The sequence below is a fragment of the Haliotis rufescens genome, unplaced genomic scaffold, assembly GCF_023055435.1.
Source record: "Haliotis rufescens isolate VD_foot unplaced genomic scaffold, xgHalRufe1.0.p SCAF_7, whole genome shotgun sequence".
NCBI lineage: Eukaryota > Metazoa > Mollusca > Gastropoda > Lepetellida > Haliotidae > Haliotis > Haliotis rufescens.
The window spans coordinates 59,215,756-59,239,751 of record NW_025964361.1 but is presented as its reverse complement, the minus strand read 5'-3'; the positions used below and the strand labels follow the sequence as shown (position 1 = coordinate 59,239,751).

Genomic DNA, 23,996 nt, shown 5'->3' with positions numbered 1-23,996 from the left:
TTTGGAGGATCTTTTTGGCAGGTAGCAAGACTGGTGATACAAGGCCTAAAGGATCATACAAGGAAGACATTGTAGACAAAATTCCTCTCCTTGTCATTGATTTCTTCAGCAAATCTACAGAGAATTTGAAACTATCTGACTTTATATCCCATTGCATACCAAGTGCTCGTTCCATTGGAATGTCATAATTCAAATCGATTGTTTAGATTTCCTTAGAACAATGTTCTGTGGGAATGGATGCCAAAACAGTTTTGCTGTTACTAGTAAATTTGGTAAGATTAAATCCCCCTTCCGCGCATGCAGATTGCAAATTGGTTATCAGCTCAACAGCTACTTGGTTGTTTTCAACAGACTTGAGACAGTCGTCTACATAAAAGTTCCTTTCTATGGTTTCAATAACGTTTGCGTCATATTTTGACTTTGCATTTCTTGCAGAAGCTTTCAGTGCATAGTTTGCAATAGGAGGAGATGACACTGTTCCAAAAGTGTGAACTGTCATTTTGTACTCCTTTGAGTCACTGTTCAAATCGCCCTTAGGCCACCACAGAAACCAGAGAAAGTCTTGTTGTTCTTTAGGCACTTTCACCTGGTGGAACATTGCCTCCACATCACCCATAAAAGCAATATCATCCGAGCGGAATCTTGTGAGGACACCAATCAAAGAGTTGGCCAAGTCAGGACCCTGTAGCAGAACATCATTAAGTGAACAACCATCAAATTTAGCACTGCAGTCAAATACGACGTGAATCTTATTTGGCCTTTTTGGGTGACAGACACCATGATGTGGTAAATACTCAGTTTTACCTTCTTGTCGGTGCAGTTCATCTTCAGGGACCTCACAAGCATATCCTTTAGACAATATGGTGTCCATAAATTTGACATAATCTTTATGGTACCTGTCATCTTTTTAGCATCTTTCGCTTTTGCCAAAGGACGCGTTTAAAAGCTTGTTCCCTGTTCCCTGATCTCTAAATGGCAGAGGAATTTCAAAATGGCCATCAACGAATTTGAGATTTTGTTCAGTGTCTTTCATAAAACGACGATCTTCAACAGAATAGCCTCGTTCGTTTGGAGTCGATCCAAGATCGTGCTCATTGAAGTCTAACTCAAACAATTTCAAAACCGTTTCAGGAGCAATGCATTCTTTTGACTTTTCAATTTCTTTCAGAACAATTCTATAACATACTAAAGTGGTGTTGGAAAGATTGTGTTTGAGCTGTATTGGACCATTATAGTCTGGTTCAAAATTATTGTGAATTTTAATGTAATATTCTTGAAAGGAAGCATACATAAAATATCAATATTGACAAGTGTTTAACATTGAGGTATGGTCAAAGGGAAGCAACTCTTCTTCAATTTTAGAAGTAGCAAATTAGCGTTATCTCCCTTGATTATGGAGCAGACGACTTTTCCTGATATATGTCAGAAATGAGTGCAGAGGAGAAAAGAAGGTTGATTCTACAGCTCCATGATGAAAGCATCACTGATGCTGCTACATTAGCAGAGGACACAGATACTCTTCTTTCTACAGTGTATAGAGTTAAGAAGAATATTGAGAATGGTTCAGGAATTGAGCACAGAAAAGGAGCGGGGAGACCTCGAAAACTTGTGTTTGGTGATCGTGTGAGACTGGGTATTTTGGCTTCTAAATACAGAAGGGTGAGTATCTCAAATATCCAACATGAAATGGTAAATAGAGGGACAGTAAATGTATCCAAATCTACAGTAAGAAGAAATTTGATTGAATTTGGATTGGAAAAAAGAAAGGAATTGCCTCTCCGCTCTTGAACAAGAACACAAGGATAACTTGTTTGATAGGCATTACTTGGCGGATGACAAGATAGACACAATTTTATGGATAACAACTTCTTTAATACTGTAAAAAGCGACGTTTCGGTATAGATCCTTATACCGTTGTCAAGCAAGACTGAGTAAAATTGAGTAAAATTGAGTCTATCTTAACACAAGGATAGACGTGTAGAGTGGTGCTTGGCGCATGAAAACTTTGACTGGAACAGTGTTATTTTCACAGATGAGAGCTCTGTATGGGTGTATCCTAACAATGTTAAAATGTGGACAAAATGTCATTCCGTTCCATTGTACCAGAGACCAAAGTACAGTCCGAAGTTTCATGTTTGGGGAGGGATATCTTCACTTGGAACGACGCCCATGTGTGTCTTTGAGTGTAATTTAACCAGTGAAAGGTATACAGACATTTTGGAAGCTCACCTGATCCCAAATGCAGATGTTTTTTATTGAAATACTTGGATTTTAGCAACAGGATAATGACCCCAAACACCGCAAGACATGCGCGACAGTGGTTTGTGGACAACAATGTGAACGTTTTGGACTGGCCTAGCTACAGCCCGGACTTAAATCCTATAGAAAATGTGTGGGGACTCATGAAAGAGTTGGTGAACCAAAAGGGATTGACAAAAGTTGATGACAGGAAGCGTGAGGTGGTGCGATATTGGAACTCTCTCACCCACGAGACTCTAACCTCTCTCATAGGAAGTATGCCCAATCGTATAAAACTGTTTGGAAGCAAATGGTCGTCTGATAAAATGTTGATGTTACTGTGATGTGATTAAAGATGGTTTGTGCTCACTTAAAATATGTTTTATTTTTTGGGGGGGGATTTTCATATTTACAATTTAAAAGATTTTTCAATTCTCAATAAGTATGACTCATACTGTTATTGTCTAACCATGCCTATAAAGAACTGCAAAAGGTTCTTCACCTAGGGGTGGAACAACTACTAATGGCTGTAATGCAAGTGAACAGTTATTGCCTATCAGTAAACCTATCTCAAGATTAGGCATGTGTACTGGTAAGATGGTTTTAAGATCAGAAAATTGTTTCAGTAGTTCAGGCTTTGGAATGTGATCATTATCTACGGGCATAACATCTTGGGAAAATGTGCGGGGCAATTCTACATGCTGCGTGTCGTCAAGATCCGAAAGGTCACCTACAGCAGATCCCCGGACAAAATCTATACCATTCATTGTCTGAAGCATTAATACAGTAGGCGAACGCTTGGCACCAATTAGATCTCGTAGATCTTCCGTGATAAAGCAGCCTGTACTACCGCTATCCAACATGGCATATGTAGTGATAACCCGATTACATCCCTTCTGTTTCACGTTTACGGGAAAAATAGGCTGAAGAACAGTTTCGATACAGTTGTTGGACTTTGAAGCGTTACAACTTGCAGCATCATGAACCTGTTTGACAGGAGTATCATCGCTACATTGCTTGTTACTACTTTCAGACTACTTCGTTTGGCCTTTTCAGTGGCTTGAAGTTATTATCGTGCATAGCGTTAGGACTACAGGTTTTGCAAGTGCGTCTTTTTAGACAACCTTTGGCAGAGTGATTGAGACCATAGCAACTGAAACATCGGTTAGTTTCCTTTAAGAAGTCACGCTTCTAGCTAAGAGACTTTTGTGCAAAGGATCTACAGTCATCAAGATCTTGAGGTTGTTTGCAGAAATAACAAGTTGAAGAAAATCGTTTACCTTGTGAAGTGTCATTTCAGTTGCTAAACTGGTTGACTGATTCCTGTGAGACATCTGCTTGGCCTTGTTGTGGGTCCCCTTGTGATATGATGCATCGTGTAAGTTGATCAAAGCTTGCTTACCGAACGTTGGTTCGTTCGCCGACTTGGCTGCAAAGCCTATAAAGTCGACCAGGTCTGGAAAACAAATGACGTGGTTTCGAATCCTTGCTTGGGTTACTCGATCCCATCACTTGATCCCATCACTTGGTCTGCAGATACTGCGGAAGCTTTAAGACAATTGCTTGCATATGTGGAGCATGATTAAGAACAAGCATGTGTCAAATGTTTTGCATTACATGACAACATTTAATCAGGAGAAAGGAGAACTGTTTAAGTCCCACATAGTCATCAATTTTCAATACGAGCCATGAAAGAATTATGTTCAAGTATGCTGTGGAAACTTTATATTGGTCACCATATTCTTTCATCAATAAATCTCTTGCCTTGCTGTAGCCAGTATTTACATGCATGTAGAGACATCCAGAAACAAGATCCTTTGCCTCTCCCTGCAACTGTTGATCTAGGTAGTAAAGCCCATCAGCATCGGTCTGTGTGTGTGGAACAATCCAGGCATCGAACGCCATCAAGAAAGCGGCAAATTCCGTTGGGTCACCTTTGAACTTGGGGACTTCCGGTTATGGTAAAAACATGGACTTGGCCATGTGTCTTTGAGTCTGTAGGAAAACATGGTTTGATGAATGAAGTTGGTTATCAGATACACATTCATGATCTTGAACAAAGTTATTTGAAATATTCCTATTTTCTGGCAGAAAGTCATTTGCATTAGGATCTAACCTTGGTTGCGAGGACTGACCAGTGTTGTAATGTACAGGATTGGAACAAGGATTCGATAGTTGCCAAGATGGCTGGTCAGTGCAGTGATTCGCGGGATTGGAAATTATTTGCTCATCACACATATCAGGTTTAATTTCGGATGTAAAAAGGATTGTGGTCATTGTGGTCTGTACCTCGTATCTTTAAATTCATCTCTGTTGTTGACTTTACCTCAGCATCAGCAAATTTCTGTTCTCTTGCACTGGTCTTGGCGATCTCCATGTCGAGCTCAAGCTCTTTCATCTTCAACTGCATTTCAAGCATGGATGTCTGGGCCTGTGTCATCGAATGCAGCATGCCCTTTTCTGCACGAAGCTCAGCAAGTTCCGCCTTCGCAAAAATATGAGCAGACCTTGTAGAGCAAATGGTAGACTTTTTAGAATTAACTGAACGCTTAGATAGCCAACTGATTACAGAATTTTGTTTTGAAATGGATTCTCTGTTAACTTGATCAGACAACTCTACACGTTCTACACTTTGGATCCAACTCAAGACCAAATGAGCTTCATTCAGCTTAACCACAGTATGCTGATTAGACTTCACTTTCTCCTCATGAGTGTCAAGTTCACTGGAATAGAGCTGAGAGATTTTTTCGTAACTAGAAAACAAAGCAGCAAAATTATCAAGAAAAGATTTAACTAAATGCAAATTATCATGATTGTTCATATGAGAAACAAGTTCATTTTTGCACTGAGTCAACGCAGAAAGAGCAGCAGTACTCTTGTTTTTCAGCAGACGTAAATGTTCACTTTTGCCTTTCTCCGTAAGAATTCTGTCGTACTGGACGTTGTGAAGTGTCCTTATTCTCTTCACCTCCCAGCATGTCCCAGTCTTCGTCCTCTTCTACAGGATTGGAAACGTCCGAGTATTCCTGCATGTCTCTTATAGCCATGACTCTTTAACTTTCAAAAATACAGATGTCACTTTCCAACAATTAACACCTGTTGTCCGATGAATTGCTTTATGGTTAAACGTTAAATCCCTGTACTGTTAAGCAATAAACAGTTCAAAATCAACTTCAAACGTATCCCGGACTGTAACTGATAACCGTTTTGAACAGTCTAAGATGTGTGTATTGGCCTCCATTACGGTAAGACGTTCAATATACTGCCATTTTACCAATAATTACACCCTACTGTCTCTATATTTTTCTAAACTAATGTGGATGCAAGAACACACAACTGACACTCGCATCAACAGGGTTTATTTCGTGACGTTTAACGTAGTACAATTTATAGTTAGAGCCATGGCTTAAGAAACAATTGGTGACAGTTGATGACAAGGATGTGACGAGTTGGTGACAAGTTGAAGCGTCGACAAGTTGATGAGGTTCAGAAAACTACAATAAACAATAGCTTTCTGTAAATTCAGAAACATTTACCAATTTCCTAGTATTTAAAACATTCGAAATTACATCCAAATGAAGCAATAAATACATTGACTACATTGAAATTATGCAAAATTACCAAGCACACATTTGCAACTATAATGTAACAGTTGTGTGAAATATCTAAACAATTTTTGCACTAAATTAATATTTTGGCATATATACAATTTCAGGGTGTTCAGAAATAAACATAAAACCTAACAATGAAAGGGAAAGGTACTCACATGTGTCTTTACAAAGTTCAAGTATAGCAGGCAGTAAGGTGAGAACCTGGCAGCATGGAGGTCCAATACACACTGATGAGCATGTGCTTCGAAATGCATGAGCTTTGAAGAGGTCGTGTGACCTGTGAGCTTTGACATTGCACATGAAGGTTAAGGTCACGAGGTAGTGGAAAGTTACTGAGAACATGTAAACATTGCATACATGTATCTTAGAATTGATAAATATTACGTGGAAATTGAACTTTAGAACATAAGTGTAATAATAAAGTGTCTTAATCATTGGACCACCATGGATAATAAGTTAAATCAATTGTAACAATTTTAACTTGATTTCATGTCATTTCACTAACAGTTCATACTTTGAAACATTAGGAAATCTTGCATCTACAATCACCTTAGCGCTTTGATCGCTTTGTAACAACGGCATCCAGGTGTATACATGGGCCGAGTGTCGTAAGGAGTTCTGTAATACTTTGAAATCTCACATGATATGTGCTACTGATATGATAAATTGAGACTTGTGTAGAAGTATGGCCAAGCTGTGTTACAAGCTGCCTCTAAATTGAAGTTGAGTGCTACGTCTTCTTAGAGATGTTTAACGGGAAAATCGTTTAATATAGAATAACATTATAGTAAACAGAGGGCCCCGGCGAGCACTATAAGGGTACAGAATGTTTCTATAATCATTTTCGCAATAGATATACAATCACTAGAAATGTGTGTACTTCACTGAAGAAAAAGCAGCTACATACCTTGATCACTTGATAACAGTCAATTATTTTGGAAGCAAGTTAAATTTATACACATGTGTTGTACATATTAGCGCAAACATTTGGTACGTATATCTTCAGGATTTGTTTGAATGAAGTTTATGATGCTATGGAAAAAGCTGCAACTCATAATGAACTGGAGTCCGCAATTACAGAACAAGAGATACTAAATGGTATACAATCTTCACAGAAGGGTAAATCATAAGGTTTAAATACTGGAAGTACTTCATTCAATAGGACTTGTTCAACAGGCCAGTTTCCACGTGTTTTGGAGTAAAAGTGTCATGGTAATACAAGTTTTTGAATGGCAAAAGTTATTATCGTAATAACTACAGGGACACAAGATTACTTAGTGTTTTCGGTAAGCTTTTTTCAACAGTATCAAAATTATAACATAATAACAAAATATATAACAGACAAGCAGGTTTTTACGCCAGGACATACATCAATTGATAACTTGTTCACACTGACTGCTGGTATACAAGGATATTCTAAGTAAACTTAACGTTCCCTGCATCTTTTTTCAAAAATGCATTTGATTTTGTATTCAGAAAATAACAACTTACGCATGTTCTCGAAAAATATGGTCTACCTATTAATTTTGATTATGATTCAGTCTATGTATTACGATATAAACGGTGGTAACAGTAGTTTTAATAAGTGGTTTGATTGGCCTGTCCCTGGAATGAAGCAGGGTTTATTGAGCCAAGTTTATTGTTACTTTATATTTATGAGTTGGCTGCTGAAAGTCTTGATACATGTCGAAGAGAAATATAATTTTTGAAAGATTTACAAAAAATGTTTCTATTAAGGTTTGCTGATGATATTTTTATTTCTGATAGAGTAGATAAGCTACAAGAGCAACGGAATATTTTCGATGATAATTGTTTAGCATGGAAATTAAATGTCAACCTGTCAAAAAACTAAATTATAAGTGAGATTGCTAAACAGTTTTGAGTGGTATATTCATTATGATATTGTAGAAGAACAAAAGTACCTTGGACTGTTGATCATGACCCCCATCTTTAAATTTAACACGAGCAGTGTCAAATTTGGCGTCAAATGGAAACGGTCACTTTTATATGTTCTTAATGTGGCCTGGACATGGGGAAAATTCCTATGATAATATACTTCAAAATATGTAATTAAAACATTAAACCTCTCACTCTGTGTGAATGCGAAATAAGTGGTCATCAAAAATTACGTGTACAGGTACAAATACTTGCGCTGTCTCGAACCTGTGACTCAGTCCCTTTGACTTTAGAATTTTGTCTCGAAGTTGGCATTTGTCATATCAACAGCTTCAAGAAGCGCAAATAAGCAATTCACAAAGTTGTTGGAAATTCTCCCATATACAGGCTGTGGATCCTGAATAAAGTAAAAAACAGAGATCTCTTGTCAAACTTGTTTTCGTTCACAGATGTCAAGGGCATTAAGTGCAATTAAGCATTTGTCCCTGACATTTTATTGTTTGTTTTTTAATGGATTTTATATATATATATATATATATATATAAACACCAAGACTACGTGCAACTCATTCAGCTGTTCTCTTTCCTACACGTAATACATGTACACATGTACACATGGCTGTGGTCACAATTTGTATTGTCATTTCCTGCGTAATTACTTCAATTAGTCATTGCAGGCACGTCATGTGTTCTTGATTAATGATGTATGCAGTCGTATTGCCATGGATCTACAATACTGAGTCTGTTACTTGATCTGGCTTTCTGGCTGGCTATCCATTCCTCGCTGTCTCAAAAGTCCGGATCCATCCTTAAAAAGCCCCCGAAAGCAATACATACCAAATAAATATTAATTAGACAATAAGTCCAACGATTAATTCGCCTTATGGCAACCACAAACATATTATACCTAATAATAAGCAGTTCGTTTAGGTCGGTCAATAGCCTTTATACAATAAACATTTGAAATTGAACTTGAATATTCACCTGATCTAAGCTTGTTGTACATAATACAGGTACCAGCTGCCCAGGAGGAATGTTCGGAGACACCTGTAGCTACTCCTGCCACTGTACTCCTCCCTGTAACCAGACAACTGGAGTCTGCAACGGAAACTGTGATCGAGGCTGGTTTGGTGGGAATGGGCAAATTTGTCAGAGAGGTGAGTTTTCTTGGCACAAGTGTGTGTGTGTGTGTGTGTGTGTGTGTGTGTGTGTGTGTGTGTGTGTGTGTGTGTGTGTGTGTGTGTGTGTGTGTGTGTGAGAGAGAGAGAGAGAGACAGAGAGCGAGAGACAGAGAGGAAGAAGAATGTCTGCACCTATCTACCTTCTACAATCTTGGGTCTTATATACAAGTATATAAGTGCCAAGCGTGGAGGGGATACCATTCTGAAAACATTGACTACCTACCGCAGCTCTCAAAGCAATTTGCTATCTTTTTTCACATTCAAGACATTCGACAGTGTCTTCATGCAAGATATTCATAGGTTAACTGGCTTATTATTGGCCCTGTTATTCATTGCTGCTGCCAGTTATTTGACCCATTGTCTTGCCGCTTGTGAATGTGAGCTTAATCCTATGTGTTTCAATATAGTGAATCACCTCGTAACAACATGCAGTAAAAAATCGAAACTGTTTCAAAGACTTGCATCCCATTTTTTCTTCCAAGCAGATAATACCACACTCACCCCATCTGTAGTTTGTATATTAAACCTTTCAGAGTTTACCACTAATTATATCTATTCTAAAGCTACGCGGTTGCTGACACCATAACGTGGCTGATCAGGTGATGCTTCAAATAGTTTGAAATTGGATCTTTGATACTTCAACAAAAGTGTGTATCCTTTTGGATATATCCTTTAAACATTCACAATTAACAGTAACACTCAATTACTTTTGCAGATATCACATCTATTGAATCCACTAAGATCAATTTCCTAGGCAATTCAAATGGTACCTTTTCCCGTATAATTTACAAAGTATACGTTAATATATCTTCGTACTTATTTTGGTATAAGGGAACGTTGCCTTCAACAAGACAGCAACGTCGTCCCTCACCGACTACCACCGCTGGCCTGCAGACAAAGCTGTAGATGGGAACCGGTACCAGTATGTGAACGGAAACTCCTGTTTTCACTCTCATTCTGTGGCATCTAAAACTATGTGGACAGTGGACCTGGGACAGCCGTACAGGATACACGACGTCAGAATATACAACCGAGTAAATCGTATGTATCAGTTCAGACAGCGTTAATTGATTTTGCAGGATATTATGTTGAGGCGTCTCAAAACATTTTAGTACACGCACATCAGGAACAACGTGTTTCTGGCAAATGTTAACTGAATGTGGTCACATGGTCTTATTTGACGTTCGCACGTTTCAGCAACAAGATAATAGGTGAACTGAATCGTATCAAGTGCCATGTGATTAGCTATTTGTTATTGTTCAAGAGCACATTGCACCCTGCGTCAGTAAATCATTTATTTCATTGTATGTTTTAGATATTCATTTGATCAGGACTGCTGTCCTCTCCCTGAGTAACTCCAGCAGCTCCACACCAGGCGTCACCTGCTACACTATCCCCAATGACACAGCTAAAACAAACAACAGCGTGTACGACGTGCCGTGTGACGGCACAGGCAGATACTTCACCATTGCACACAGAGCAAGGCTAAATCTGTGTGAGGTGGAGATTTATGGTATGGATAATTGCTCATAGCAGTAAACTGTGCGTGGTCACTGCCTTTTAACTCACAAATATTTGATCTATAGATATTTCTACACTCATTCTCGTTAGATACCATTTTCTGTGGTATCTGGTCGAGCGACAGCTAAGTCAAATAGTACAGAAAGTTCACGAGTTTGGTAAAACATGTATCTAACTAGAAAGAGTGTGGTATTTTATTTATTCCCACATTAAATATGTACTGTTAATACGTAACAACTTTCTGTCGTTAACAGACCAGTCTGAAACCGGTAGCCAATATGGTTTCGCATATATATTGATATATGCCCATATTTCTATGCATACGCATTAACAACATGTTCTGCTGTTGTGTGTGCAAACATGACAGCACCAACACTCAAGATTCTTTTGAAGACTATCTTCAACTTATCATAATTCAAGCGCATTGTTGTATGCAGAACATCTGTAAGAAAACTTAAAAAGTCAATAAGTGCCGCGCTTTGAATCTCGGACCAACACTCGATCACCAACGGGATCCGGCTGTGCAATCAAAATGGTTCGGTTTCCTTGATCCATCAGGTGAATATATATCCCGTCCATACCATTTTGGAAGAGGGAAATCAAAGGGTTCGCCAAAGACGTTTATGTTAACTGAACGACCTCAAACTAGACGTGAAAATCAACAAGCTCAAGTCTGCTTGAATGACACCACCGGAATAAGAAAAGATACGCAACGTTTTACGCTAGAGATCAATAGGAAATTGTTCACATTTGGGATGTTTGGGGCCACAGAAGTCAGACACACTTCCCCAGACGGAGTTTTCGAATCATTTTTATCGGAACTGTTCACTTTGAGTGATCTGGTCATGCAATCGAGTATGTTCATTCATCAACAAATACTTTCGAAAGCAAAGTCACAAAATATGCTTCAAAGGGGATATTGATGGCACAACCGGTGCATCCAATGTAAGTCTATCTGTCCAGATAGTATAAACTGACTTTATTTCACCACGCTTAACCTTCAACATTAAATCAGATTGAAAGTCGCGAAAGTGGTCGGGTACTTCACGCTCATAGGGACACTCGTTAGAAGATAAATCGGTAGTCGTACATTGCATATGGATATAGCACGAATATATAATGTCTGCAGTGGCTCTATGCATAACTAATATAGAATGCAAAGCGAATTTGATGCGTATACAGATCTTGTTTGGTTCAATAAAGTGTAAATGTCTCTCACTTTTACAGATTCCTTCAGTTCTGCCTTGTAATAAAAGTAAATTTAGAGATTTCTTTATGAAAGAAAAAAGTAGTTCAAGTGTGACAGAGGTGACGGTTATCCAATCACAACGAATATAACAAGGTCAACCTTGTACGACACACGTGTGACGTACCGTGTTAGTATCTTACCACCTGTATCTTCACCACATGGGTAACATAGTCATATATGCAATGACTTTTGTCATGTTTGTTCTCTTAAAGTGTACGAAAACATTGATTGTGATTCTTGTTCAAATATCGACCGCCTCCGTGGTCTAGTGGTAGAGCGTCCGCCCGGAGAGCGGAAGGTCCAGGGTTAGATCTCCGGCCGCGTCATACCAAAAGACGTTAAAAGATGGTAGTTGTTGTTACCCTGTCTGGCGCTCGGCATTAAGGGGCTAAAGCAAGGACTGGTCAGCTCGGAGTCAGTACACTGTGTTTGAGTGGGGTATTCATATTATACTGCGGCATGGTATCTCAGTGAGCTAGCACTATAAATCAACATTAGTCCGGACTAGTACAAGTAGCCACACACACACAAACACACACGTACATGCACGTCGCTATATAAGTGCAATAATCTTGAACCCAATTTCACCTCACCTCTTCAATTTTCCTGTGTACGTACACACGTCGTAATATACGTAATAAGTATGTAAATGTCCAAGGGAAAGTGCTTGATCGGAATCCAAAACATATGTATTCGTGGACTAAAGCTACCGGCGCAATGGTGCAGCAGTGTGGGACAAAGGTTTTCATTGCATTAACGATGTCACGATCTGTCCAATTCTGCAAAGCTTTACCCACTCAGAGCACTATAAGTTCTCTTACAAATGACGTATACATTCGTACATTCTGTCTAAAATAAAACGCAAAGCTCTTATGAAATATACAGGATGTCAATTGACAAGGAATGAAGTTTCAACATCCTTAGCTACGTTTTAATATGAGGTTCAGTGAAACAAACTCATAAAGATCCTTCAGTCATCAATTATTCTTTATCGATTCCTTTATTGATTCTTTTGAATGCAAACCGTTTCAGAAATCAAATATGTACCACATTACCACTTACACATGAAAATCTTGCAAGTTGATATCAGAGGTGAGATGAACTGGGGTTGAACGCCGCGTTCACGATAATTGCACTTATATAGCGACGTGCATGCACATATGCATGCGTGCATTCGTGTGAGTGTGTGCGGCTGCTTATACTAGTCCGGACTTATGCCTATGTAGTAGTGCTAGCCCACTGAGATACCATGCCACAGTTTAACATGAATACCCCCACTCAGACAATATACTGCCTCCGAGCCGACCAGTCTTTGTTTTAGCCCCTTAACGCTGAGCGCCAGGCGGGTAACAACAAGTACCATTTTTTAACGTATTTTGGTATGACTTGGCCTGGAAGTTGATATCAGAAGGTATGTATTGCAAGAAAGTATGTACATGCTATCTGGTATGAGGTAAGATATATCAGTCGACTGACAAGTAGATATTAGATCCAACTAATTTGTAAATAATAAGATGGAAAAATCAATTATTGTTTATAATGACACGACAAAGGTGCAATATGGTCTTGTATTCTAACATCAGAATACAGCATTTGCTTGAAAGGGAGTCATACATGTCTAGTCGAGTTTTGAGCAAACGGTTTAATTCGATGATAATGGCGTGACGGCACAGGGTTATAGCTAGGAAAGCGTCACTGTTTGAATGATCCCTGTGAAGCATGAAGCGGTGACGCGACTGTAGACGAAGATGGCTGGGACGCGTGAGTGTATCCGTATTATTGGCGCTCAGACGAGGCTGACATAAAGACAAAGACATTCAGTCAGCTGTATCTGTGACACGAGACCAGGGTTTCCTGGAGACAGGATGTGATGCCGATGGGGAGATTCAGTTTGTCCTGTATGTCCTGGGGACTGTAGGCAAGGGTGGCAGGGACACAGGTGTGATACACGAGGAGATTCAGATAGTGGTGACTGTTCTGGAGACCGGGTGCCATCGGTGTTGCAGGATATGTTCACCTTTCCGCGAAAACCTGGAAAACCTTTGGAAACAAGGATATTCACTATCATCATATTTTAAGTTTGCAGCCCAGGTGTATTTGGCGATAGCTGCAATCAGTTCTGCCATTGCTTCCAAGCAACGTGTGACCCAGTCAGTGGTGTGTGTCCTGGAGACTGTAGACCAGGGTGGCAGGGAGACAGGTGTGATACAGGTGAGGAGATTCAGTGTGTTGTGTGTGTCCTGGAGACTGTAGACCCGGGTGGCCGGGAGACCACTGTGATACAGGTGAGGAGATTCAGTCGGTGGTGTGTGTCCTGGAGACTGTAGACCCGGGTGGCAGGGAGACAGGTGTGATACAGGTGAGGAGATTCAGTCAGTGGTGTGTATCCTGGATACCGGGTGCCACTGAGGGGGCAGGATATGCTCACCTTTCAGCAAAAACCTGTAATCAGCACTAGTGATTCATGAACACATGCTCATGGTATTGTCGAAATCGTAAAATGTTTCAGTGCTGATCTTTTCATAATTATGGAAAAGATTTTGTCGCTTTTATTTACAGTTATTGTATTTTGAGGAACTGTAGGGTAAACTATGAAATGTAAATGATTTATTTCATGAGACCTATCAGTAAGTATTTCAAAGTATACATACACAGTAAACAGTCAGACAAGCCAGATCATTGGTTTTAAAAAGACCAATTTGAGCCTCCAAACATGTTTTTAAGAGAAATAGCATGTTTGACATATAAAGACAAGGCTAAATAATGACAGATAGTCATTTCTGGAGTTAATGTTGCTTCATGCCGTTTGTTATTCTCTTGAAAATATTTCGTTATAAACTGTAAATGTTAATTTTAAACTCGTCAATCGAATGTTACTTGACCAGCGTGTATTCCAACAGTGGTCTCGGAGTTTTCAAGAATATTTTGGGTTGAAGAGGATTTTGTATATAGTCAAATCTATACATGTATGATACAAAATTTTAGTTACCCAAAATATGTTTTGTTACTTTTGTTAATATGTTTTTAAGATTTTGCAAACACGAAACTACTTTTTTAGTCGCAAATACAAGGTGTGGTGAACCGTCCCAGTGTGTTAGATAGGGATAATTTTCCTTTCAAGGTTTTACATTTTTAATGAAATACCTTGATTTTCCCGCAGATAACTACACCTAAAATATATAATATATAGGACAGGATACGAAGATATCCCGTTGCGGGAGAAAAGGATATATTTTCACGAGTGGTTACGCCAATATTTCTCCTTTTCAACCGTAACTCGATGAGAGAAACATGATATTTAACTCGAAATCTCCTCTAGGTAATGTGTTTATGACTTGGTGCTTGCTCCACAGTGTGCTCAAATAGAAGCTATGGGCCGAAGTGCAGCAACATGTGCACAGATAGGAATTGTGCAGGAGACTCGCCATGTGATCACATAAGCGGGACGTGTGTTTCTGGGTGTAAAGCTGGATGGATGGGTGACGACTGCATAGAGGGTAATTATCGTAGTTTACATTTGTAAGACATTCAAACTTGTCGCAAGTGTATTCCATTGTTAAGGCTACTGACTCTCCTTTACAAGTGACTTAACATACTTATCTAGCCATAAAAAGAACATTTAATACGCTGCTATTTGTAATCCGTAAATGGCATAGTTACTTCTCCACAGTGTGCTCAATTGAAAGCTATGGACAGAACTGCCATAACTCGTGTACTGACAGAAAGTGTGCTGGAGATTCGACCTGTGGTCACATAAACGGGACATGTGTTTCCGGGTGTGCGCCAGGTTGGATGGGTGAAGACTGCAAAGAAGGTGACCATCTGAATAACCATTTTAACGTATTACTCACAATGTTTCAACAGTGTTATTAGCCTTTAAAACATGTTGTTGTTGTTTAACGCCCCACTCAGCAATATTCCAGCTATATGACGGCGGTCTGTAAATCATCGAGTCTGGACCAGACAATCCAGTGATTAATATCATAAGCATCGATCAAAGCAATTGGGATCGATGACATGCATCAACCAAGTCAGCGAGCCTGACCACCCGATCCCGATAGTCGCCTTTTACGACAAGCATAGTCACCTTTTACGGCAAGCATCGGTTGCTGAAGACCTATTCTAACCCGGAATCTTCACGCGTCTTTAAAACATGTGGTAGTATTACTAATACATGTGAAGAACGAATACATATCTTTAGCATTCAGTGGTGTACGCTACCGCTGACAACCGTCTGTAAATAAACGAGGTTTGAAGTATAAAAACAGCATTCATTAAAATAAATGTACCTTGTAATCAAGCCTTTATCTCGAGTCGAATTGAAACTGTTGCACCCCGTGATATTTGCAAGAAGATGAGGGCTGCATAAGTTTTATTCTACCTATATGACGTTTGCCTTTAATCTATTCAATCTGGACCAGACAAACCATTAACCGCTGTCAATCTGAAGACGAAGCATTATCACCCTGTCATGGTCGCCTCATACCACACGCATAGGTTGTAGGGACATGTATGAAGAAAAATGTTTAACATGAATTGGCCAAATGTACCGGCATGAAGTTCAAAAGAATGTATTATTTTGTCAAAAATCAAGGTGTGATCTACAATGCAAATCACAAAGATACTAATTGATCCTACTATAAATACATGTTAAAATACAATGTAATCAACCAAACACCATGTTCAACTCTATTTCACCCCTGTATGGTGCCTGGTCATGGCTTAAGTTTGAGATGAACAGAAACAGATTATTCATACATTGTAACCAATACCCATTTAGTAAACATTTCACATTCTGTTTATTCTGTTTTATCTGAACTTGGGACCGGTGTTAAATACGTTTTAAACTGGTAGTTATCATTACATTATTAGCATTATTATTATAATCATAGCAACATATATACTCTGTTCATGACATTAACATTGCTCCGCAGGGTGCTCAAATGGCAGCTATGGACAGAACTGCAACAAATCTTGTACTGACAGGAAGTGTGCTGGAGACTCGCCATGTGATCACATTAGAGGAACATGTGTTTCCGGGTGTGCGCCAGGTTGGATGGGTGAAGATTGTAGGGAAGGTGACCATCTGAATGAATATTTTAACGTTTATTGACAATCTCTCAACAGTGTTATTAACCTTCATAACATGTTGTCGTTTAAATAACTTTCGGTGCAAATAGTGATGTACTCAACCATTGAGGTTTGAACACGCATTAAGACATTAAAAACAGCATTCATCAAAATGTATGCTTTACAAAAGGAACCTACCATAACATGTTCAAAACAATGATTATCTCGAGCCGTTTAGAAATCACGCAGAACGTTACAACCAATCATATTTTGTGTTGTAACAAATCATATTAAGCTAGAACCAGGTTTTGTATTGTATTAGCAATATTTCACCTTTATGACGTTCGCTTGTCTGTAATTGAGTCTGGACTAGACTCTTACTACCCTTTCACCGTCGGCTCTTATTAAAAGTATAGGTTACAAGACTATCTCGTAAGGACACTGATATCAAGTAAATTTCCCTTTGAAAATATCCTTTTTATTTAAATTCCACATGTGACTATAATGCATATTACTGAGATTTTGAATTTCATAATAGGCATAACAATATTTAGCAAATGGGTTCTAATATGTTCGTGACATTGTGACTTCTTCACAGAATGCTCAAATGGAAGCTATGGACAGAACTGCAACAAATCTTGTACTGACAGGAAGTGTGGTGGGGACTCGCCATGTGATCACATTAGAGGAACATGTGTTTCCGGGTGTGCGCCAGGTTGGATGGGTGAAGATTGTAGGGAAGGTGACCATCTGAATGAATGTTTTAACGTTTTACTGACAATCTCTCAACGGTGTCATTAGACTTCATAACATGTGGTCGTTTAAATAACTTTCGGTGCAAATAGTGATGTACTCAACCATTGAGGTTTGAACACGCATTAAGACATTAAAAACAGCATTCATCAAAATGTATGCTTTACAAAAGGAACCTACCATAACATGTTCAAAATATGATTATCTCGAGCCGTTTAGAAATCACGCAGAACGTTACAACCAATCATATTTTGTGTTGTAACAAATCATATTAAGCTAGAACCAGGTTTTGTATTGTATTAGCAATATTTCACCTTTATGACGTTCGCTTGTCTGTAATTGAGTCTGGACTAGACTCTTACTACCCTTTCATCGTCGGCTCTTATTAAAAGTATAGGTTACAAGACTATCTCGTAAGGACACTGATATCAAGTAAATTTCCCTTTGAAAATATCCTTTTTATTTAAATTCCACATGTGACTATAATGCATATTACTGAGATTTTGAATTTCATAATAGGCATAACAATATTTAGCAAATGGGTTCTAATATGTTCGTGACATTGTGACTTCTTCACAGAATGCTCAAATGGAAGCTATGGACAGAACTGCAACAAATCTTGTACTGACAGGAAGTGTGGTGGGGACTCGCCATGTGATCACATTAGAGGAACATGTGTTTCCGGGTGTGCGCCAGGTTGGATTGGTGAAGATTGTAGGGAAGGTGACCATCTGAATGAATGTTTTAACGTTTTACTGACAATCTCTCAACGGTGTCATTAGACTTCATAACATGTTGTCGTTTAAATAACTTTCGGTGCAAATAGTGATGTACTCAACCATTGAGGTTTGAACAAGCATTAAGACAATAAAAACAGCATTCATCAAAATGTATGCTTTACAAAAGGAACCTACCATAACATGTTCAAAACAATGTTTATCTCGAGCCGTTTAGAAATCACGCAGAACGTTACAACCAATCATATTTTGTGTTGTAACAAATCATATTAAGCTAGAACCAGGTTTTGTATTGTATTAGCAATATGTCACCTTTATGACGTTCGCTTGTCTGTAATTGAGTCTGGACTAGACTCTTACTACCCTTTCACCGTCGCCTCTTATGAAAAGTATAGGCTACAAGACTATCTCGTAAGGACACTGATATCAAGTAAATTTCCCTTTGAAAATATCCTTTTTATTTAAATTCCACATGTGACTAAAATGCATATTACTGAGATTTTGAATTTCATAATAGGCATAACAATATTTAGCAAATGGGTTCTAATATGTTCGTGACATTGTGTCTTCTTCACAGAATGCTTAAATGGAAGCTATGGACAGAAGTGCAACAAATCTTGTACTGACAGGAAGTGTGGTGGGGACTCGCCATGTGATCACATTAGAGGAACATGTGTTTCCGGGTGTGCGCCAGGTTGGATGGGTGAAGATTGTAGGGAAGGTGACCATCTGAATGAATATTTTAACGTTTTACTGACAATCTCTCAACGGTGTCATTAGCCTTCATAACATGTTGTCGTTTAAATAACTTTCGGTGCAAATAGTGATGTACTCAACCATTGAGGTTTGAACAAGCATTAAGACATTAACAACAGCATTCATCAAAATGTATGCTTTCAAAGGCACCTACAATAATATGTTCAAAACAATGTTTATCTCGAGCCGTTTAGAAATCACGCAGAACGTTACAACCAATCATATTTTGTGTTGTAACAAATCATATTAAGCTTGAACCAGGTTTTGTATTGTATTAGCAATATTTCACCTTTATAATTATGACGTTCGCTTGTCCTTAATTGAGTCTGGACTAGACTCTTACTACCCTTTCACCGTCGCCTCTTATTAAAAGTTTAGGTTACAAGACTATCTCGTAAGGACACTGATATCAAGTAAATTCCCTTTGAAAATATCCTTTTTATTTAAATTCCACATGTGACTATAATGCATATTACTGAGATTTTGAATTTCATAATAGGCATAACAATATTTAGCAAATGGGTTCTAATATGTTCGTGACATTGTGACTTCTTCACAGAATGCTCAAATGGAAGCTATGGACAGAAGTGCAACAAATCTTGTACTGACAGGAAGTGTGCAGGAGACTCGTCATGTGATCACATAAGAGGGACATGTGTTTCCGGGTGTGCGCCAGGTTGGATGGGTGAAAACTGTAGAGAAGGTGGTTATCGTTGTTTTACAGTTTGAGTTAAACATAGGAATATATATCGAACGTGTATTTCTCGACGTGTTGAGTCTCCTTTATGAGTGAGTATTGATAGTGCATATGTAACTTATTGAGGTGAACTATTACTTAAATAAATTTATATTTTCTATGTCGGTAACACCTCATATCACAACTTAAGGTTTACACGATAATGTTCCAGTCTGTGACACTGGACGTTACGCAGCTAACTGTGACAAGACTTGCGCCTCCAGACACTGTGTGGGGAATTCTTCCTGTAACTCAACAGGGGACTGTGACACTGGGTGTGAGACAGGGTGGACAGGAGCGGACTGTACAGGTAATGATGTTATGTCACGAGCGAGGAAGTGCGTAGAGAGCGTGGCAGAGGCTTTTGGGTCAGATGGATAGATAAATAGATCTTCTTTATTTCCTCTATGTCATGAAGAGTACAAGGTATACAGTGATAAAACAACATTTATGGGATAAGTGTGTCACACAAAAATATATATGTATATAACATATATATCGGAAGAAGTTCATATACACATGTATCATAATGATTTTTTGTGTAATTAAATGGACTATTAGCATGTGCTATTTACAAGTGTACACTTGACAAAGTACACACAATTTATGGATCAACTACTTTGATACTGTAGAGATCCTTATACCGTTGTAAAGCACGACTGAATGAGCTGACTGACTGAGGTTGGGGATTTATATTTAACGTGCGCTTTCCGACTAACAGCGTATGTAGCACACGGGATGAATGAGCTTAACTTAACTGAATGAGCTACATTGTACAGAATATATATAGTAGGTGGAGGATTAACAGTAACAACAATTGCATACATGAGTAAGTAATGACAACAGAAGGATGATACTGTCAAAACATGATGGACAGAGAACACATAGCTGGAAGCCAATGGGACATGAAGCCAATTAGACAGAAAAAGGTTGTATAGGTGTAGTGATTATTGCTTAATGAGTTCATAGTAGGTGGATGGGGTGAAATAGCCTTGATCTCTGTTGCTTGGCTTGTCGCGGCGTACTTAATATGTTCATTTGTGACCTGTACATATCTTGGATAGTCTACGACATATGTAACGTATTGAGATGAACTATTACTTTAATCCCTTTATATTTTCTACGTCGGGTACAACTCATATGACATATGTACATAGTTACCTCCTTTGTTACCCTATCGCATGTTTGTATAATTTTGACTCTCCTTTACAAGTGACTTAACATACTATTATAGCCATAAAAAGAACATTAAACACTCTGCTATTTGTAATATGTAAATGACATAGTTACTTCTTCCACAGTGTGCTCAAGTGGACGCTATGGACAGAAGTGCAACAACTCATGTACTGACAGAAAGTGTGCTGGAGATTCGACCTGTGATCACATAAACGGGACATGTGTTTCCGGGTGTGCGCCAGGTTGGATGGGTGAAGACTGCAAAGAAGGTGACCATCTGAATAACCATTTTAACGTATTACTCACAATGTTTCAACAGTGTTATTAGCCTTTAAAACATGTTTGTTTGTTTGTTGTTGTTAAATGCCGCACTCAGCAATATTCCAGCTACATGACGACCGCCTGTAAATCATGGTCTGGAAAAGACAATATACGCGGCAAAAAACCTCAAGTTTCAATATTCATAAGATATTTTTGTCTCAAACAGAGTTGATTGTACGATTCCGACTATATCATGAATATGTGTTTATGAGTCACTATCAAAGAGTGATGATGTCAGGTGTTCGCGAAAAATGTGAGTGTATCATGCTCCATGCACCCGTCACAAACACATGAAAAGACAAGTCAGTTGTTCACTTGAAGAGAGTAGGGAACATCTGATAAGTCAAAATCGAGAATTGCATCTGATATAATTTTTTTACTGAGGCCTTAAATGTTGTAACCTTGATCAAACAATTTCTGACTCTGATCTAAATATGAAACAGATGAAGCTGTCTCACTGGTCTCCTTTAGTTCCAGTTCACGTGGGTAAATCAGTGGAAGAGAATTGGCTATTTGACCATTATTGAACGATATCAGATCATCGATATACCTGAAGCTCAGGTTAAACTTCTTGGCCAAATTACCTTGTCTTGAAGCATGTCGCAAGCTTTGAATATTTTCATCATACAATGTTTGCATGTCTGACAAGCCGAATGCAATGTACATATATTAATATCCATTTTTGTTTCTTCGTGTATTTTGTGAAGTGTTATACTTGCAGTACAAACCCAAGCTTCTGCCTCCCCGGCTGTGCCTGTCGCGGCAGTTGGTGGTGCTGTGGCCGGCCTTGTCCTGTTGGTCCTGGTGCTGGTCCTCCTCATCATCAGGTCAGTTTCACCCGCCTGGAAACAATGAACTAAATTGCTCATCAAAGTGTAAATAGGATACTGGTGACCATGTGCTTTTACTTTGTTTGTGACACATGTGGGGTATTTGATAGTGATTCATAAACACATGCTTATGATATAGTCGGAATCGTATAATCGACACTGCTTTATACAGATATTCTATTGGATATGGAAAGGGCTTTGTCGCTTTATTTAATTAATTAATTAATTATAGGAGGAGAAGAAACAGAGGGAATAGGCCCCCTGATGGACCAGTATTTGATGAGACGTCCCCAAGGAATAGAAAGCTCCTAGGTAATGATATGTTTGTTATCCAGCTTATGCATTATGGCCACAGCGGCTTAACTTTCGTATAATATATATGAGTTATATTGCAGTTGATACTGTTCTACAGTCGTACTAACGCTGACGATGTGATGTCGATTGGCTTACACACAGCTTTTAAACGTGGTAGGTACGTGTCAATATTGACATGATTTGTCATGGTGTATTACATGCGTTCTTTGATATAATCTTCAGAAAGAAGTTACTATTCTGCTGGTCATGGTTTCAGGTGCTGATAACGTTTACATGAATGTTGGGTTTGAGGAGAACAAATCCGTGCCCAAGAAAGGACACACTCTGACTATTGCTGACAAAGATCACGGCCATCAAGAGCATACACAGGAAGCTGATTCCCAGAGTGTGGCCAACCAAGAGGAAGACGACAAGGACGCCCATGTTAACATACATCCGAAGGGGGAAGCAGTACCGGGTGTCTCAGGATGTAGCTATTACAACCTGGGCGACCTTGGTCACGTGATTCCGTTGTCTTCTCTTGAGGCAAGAGTACTTGAAATTAAAAACCATCCCCAAGAGGCATTCGAGGTAAAGTTGTGTTTTATTGAAAGACAAATGTCTGGTCTGTATAGCAGTCCTCTTCCTCAAACCAGTGTAGAATGTTGAGAAGGACAACGATAATACAAGTGCAGGTCATTTATTTCTGAGTAAAAATAATAAACAAATAATCCCATGCAGGATAAATGCACAGATGTTTATAGTTGTTATGGTACGAAAAGTTGTATATGTTCTTTTCAGTTGACGGTTTTCGTGAACAGTGTTTTCCTCAAATTCTTTTCAGTTTTGCCATGATCACGAATTTTGTGAACAGTATTTTGAGCAGGTTCTTTTCACTTTTGCTAAGATGTCGGTGTTTGTAAATAGTTACTCTGTATGTCTTAGCGCTTGCCAGGCGGATTTACCCACAGCTACGGAGAATCTCAGAAGGCAGGGAACAAAGGGAAGAACAGATTCAAGGGATACTATCCATGTGAGTATGATAGAACGTTCTTGCCTGTCCACTTATCAAATATAACATGGCTTCCTGCTGAACACGCAATCTTCCATTTCCTAGATGACTACAACCGTGTGGTATTGCACGACGACAGTGACGACAGTAGAGGCGACTACATCAACGCCAGCTACCTAGATGTGAGTTTTGATTTGTCATTATTTAAATAGCATGGTTATGAAGTTGTTTTCTCGTTCTTGTCCTTGTTAAGGTTACATACCAATTCCCGCAATACAGTAGTACCATGAGCCCATGTTATGCAAATACACACAGTAAATGTCCATTGCTCGTGTTTTACATTCAAGCATACAATTTAGAAGTGAACTTAACATGAAACATTCTAGTTATGAGTAACATCGTTTTTATCATTTCTCTTTCAGGGATATAAAACTGACAATCGATACATTGCAGCACAAGGTAGTACACATGCTTATTGATAACAGCCGAAAACCCGCCAATTGAATAAACACAATTGATAACAACATTACCATTATCCAATAAATGTGTGTCAGTCTAGATGTATAGATTCAGTGTCAGGTAACGCCTTCATACGTTTTGATATCTATAACTATAC

At 38.8% G+C, this 23,996-nt stretch overlaps 1 protein-coding gene across 3 annotated transcripts in view; it reads left to right on the top strand.

Moving 5' to 3' along the window:
* LOC124125607 overlaps positions 1–23,996 on the top strand; it is a 149,611-nt gene that overhangs the window by 109,880 nt on the left and 15,735 nt on the right. For 2 of the 3 annotated variants that reach the window (XM_048387361.1, XM_048387362.1), the window contains 19 exons: positions 8,758–8,901; positions 9,757–9,966; positions 10,241–10,438; positions 13,775–13,906; positions 15,049–15,192; positions 15,366–15,509; positions 16,630–16,773; positions 17,364–17,507; positions 18,098–18,241; positions 18,833–18,976; positions 19,571–19,714; positions 19,920–20,057; positions 21,049–21,192; positions 21,966–22,071; positions 22,307–22,386; positions 22,646–22,959; positions 23,314–23,401; positions 23,486–23,562; positions 23,803–23,839. In XM_048387361.1, coding sequence (XP_048243318.1) covers positions 8,758–8,901; positions 9,757–9,966; positions 10,241–10,438; positions 13,775–13,906; positions 15,049–15,192; positions 15,366–15,509; positions 16,630–16,773; positions 17,364–17,507; positions 18,098–18,241; positions 18,833–18,976; positions 19,571–19,714; positions 19,920–20,057; positions 21,049–21,192; positions 21,966–22,071; positions 22,307–22,386; positions 22,646–22,959; positions 23,314–23,401; positions 23,486–23,562; positions 23,803–23,839 — 2,676 coding nt within the window. The remainder of the gene's footprint in view (positions 1–8,757; positions 8,902–9,756; positions 9,967–10,240; positions 10,439–13,774; positions 13,907–15,048; positions 15,193–15,365; positions 15,510–16,629; positions 16,774–17,363; positions 17,508–18,097; positions 18,242–18,832; positions 18,977–19,570; positions 19,715–19,919; positions 20,058–21,048; positions 21,193–21,965; positions 22,072–22,306; positions 22,387–22,645; positions 22,960–23,313; positions 23,402–23,485; positions 23,563–23,802; positions 23,840–23,996) is intronic. The other variant, XM_048387360.1, reaches the window with a different exon arrangement.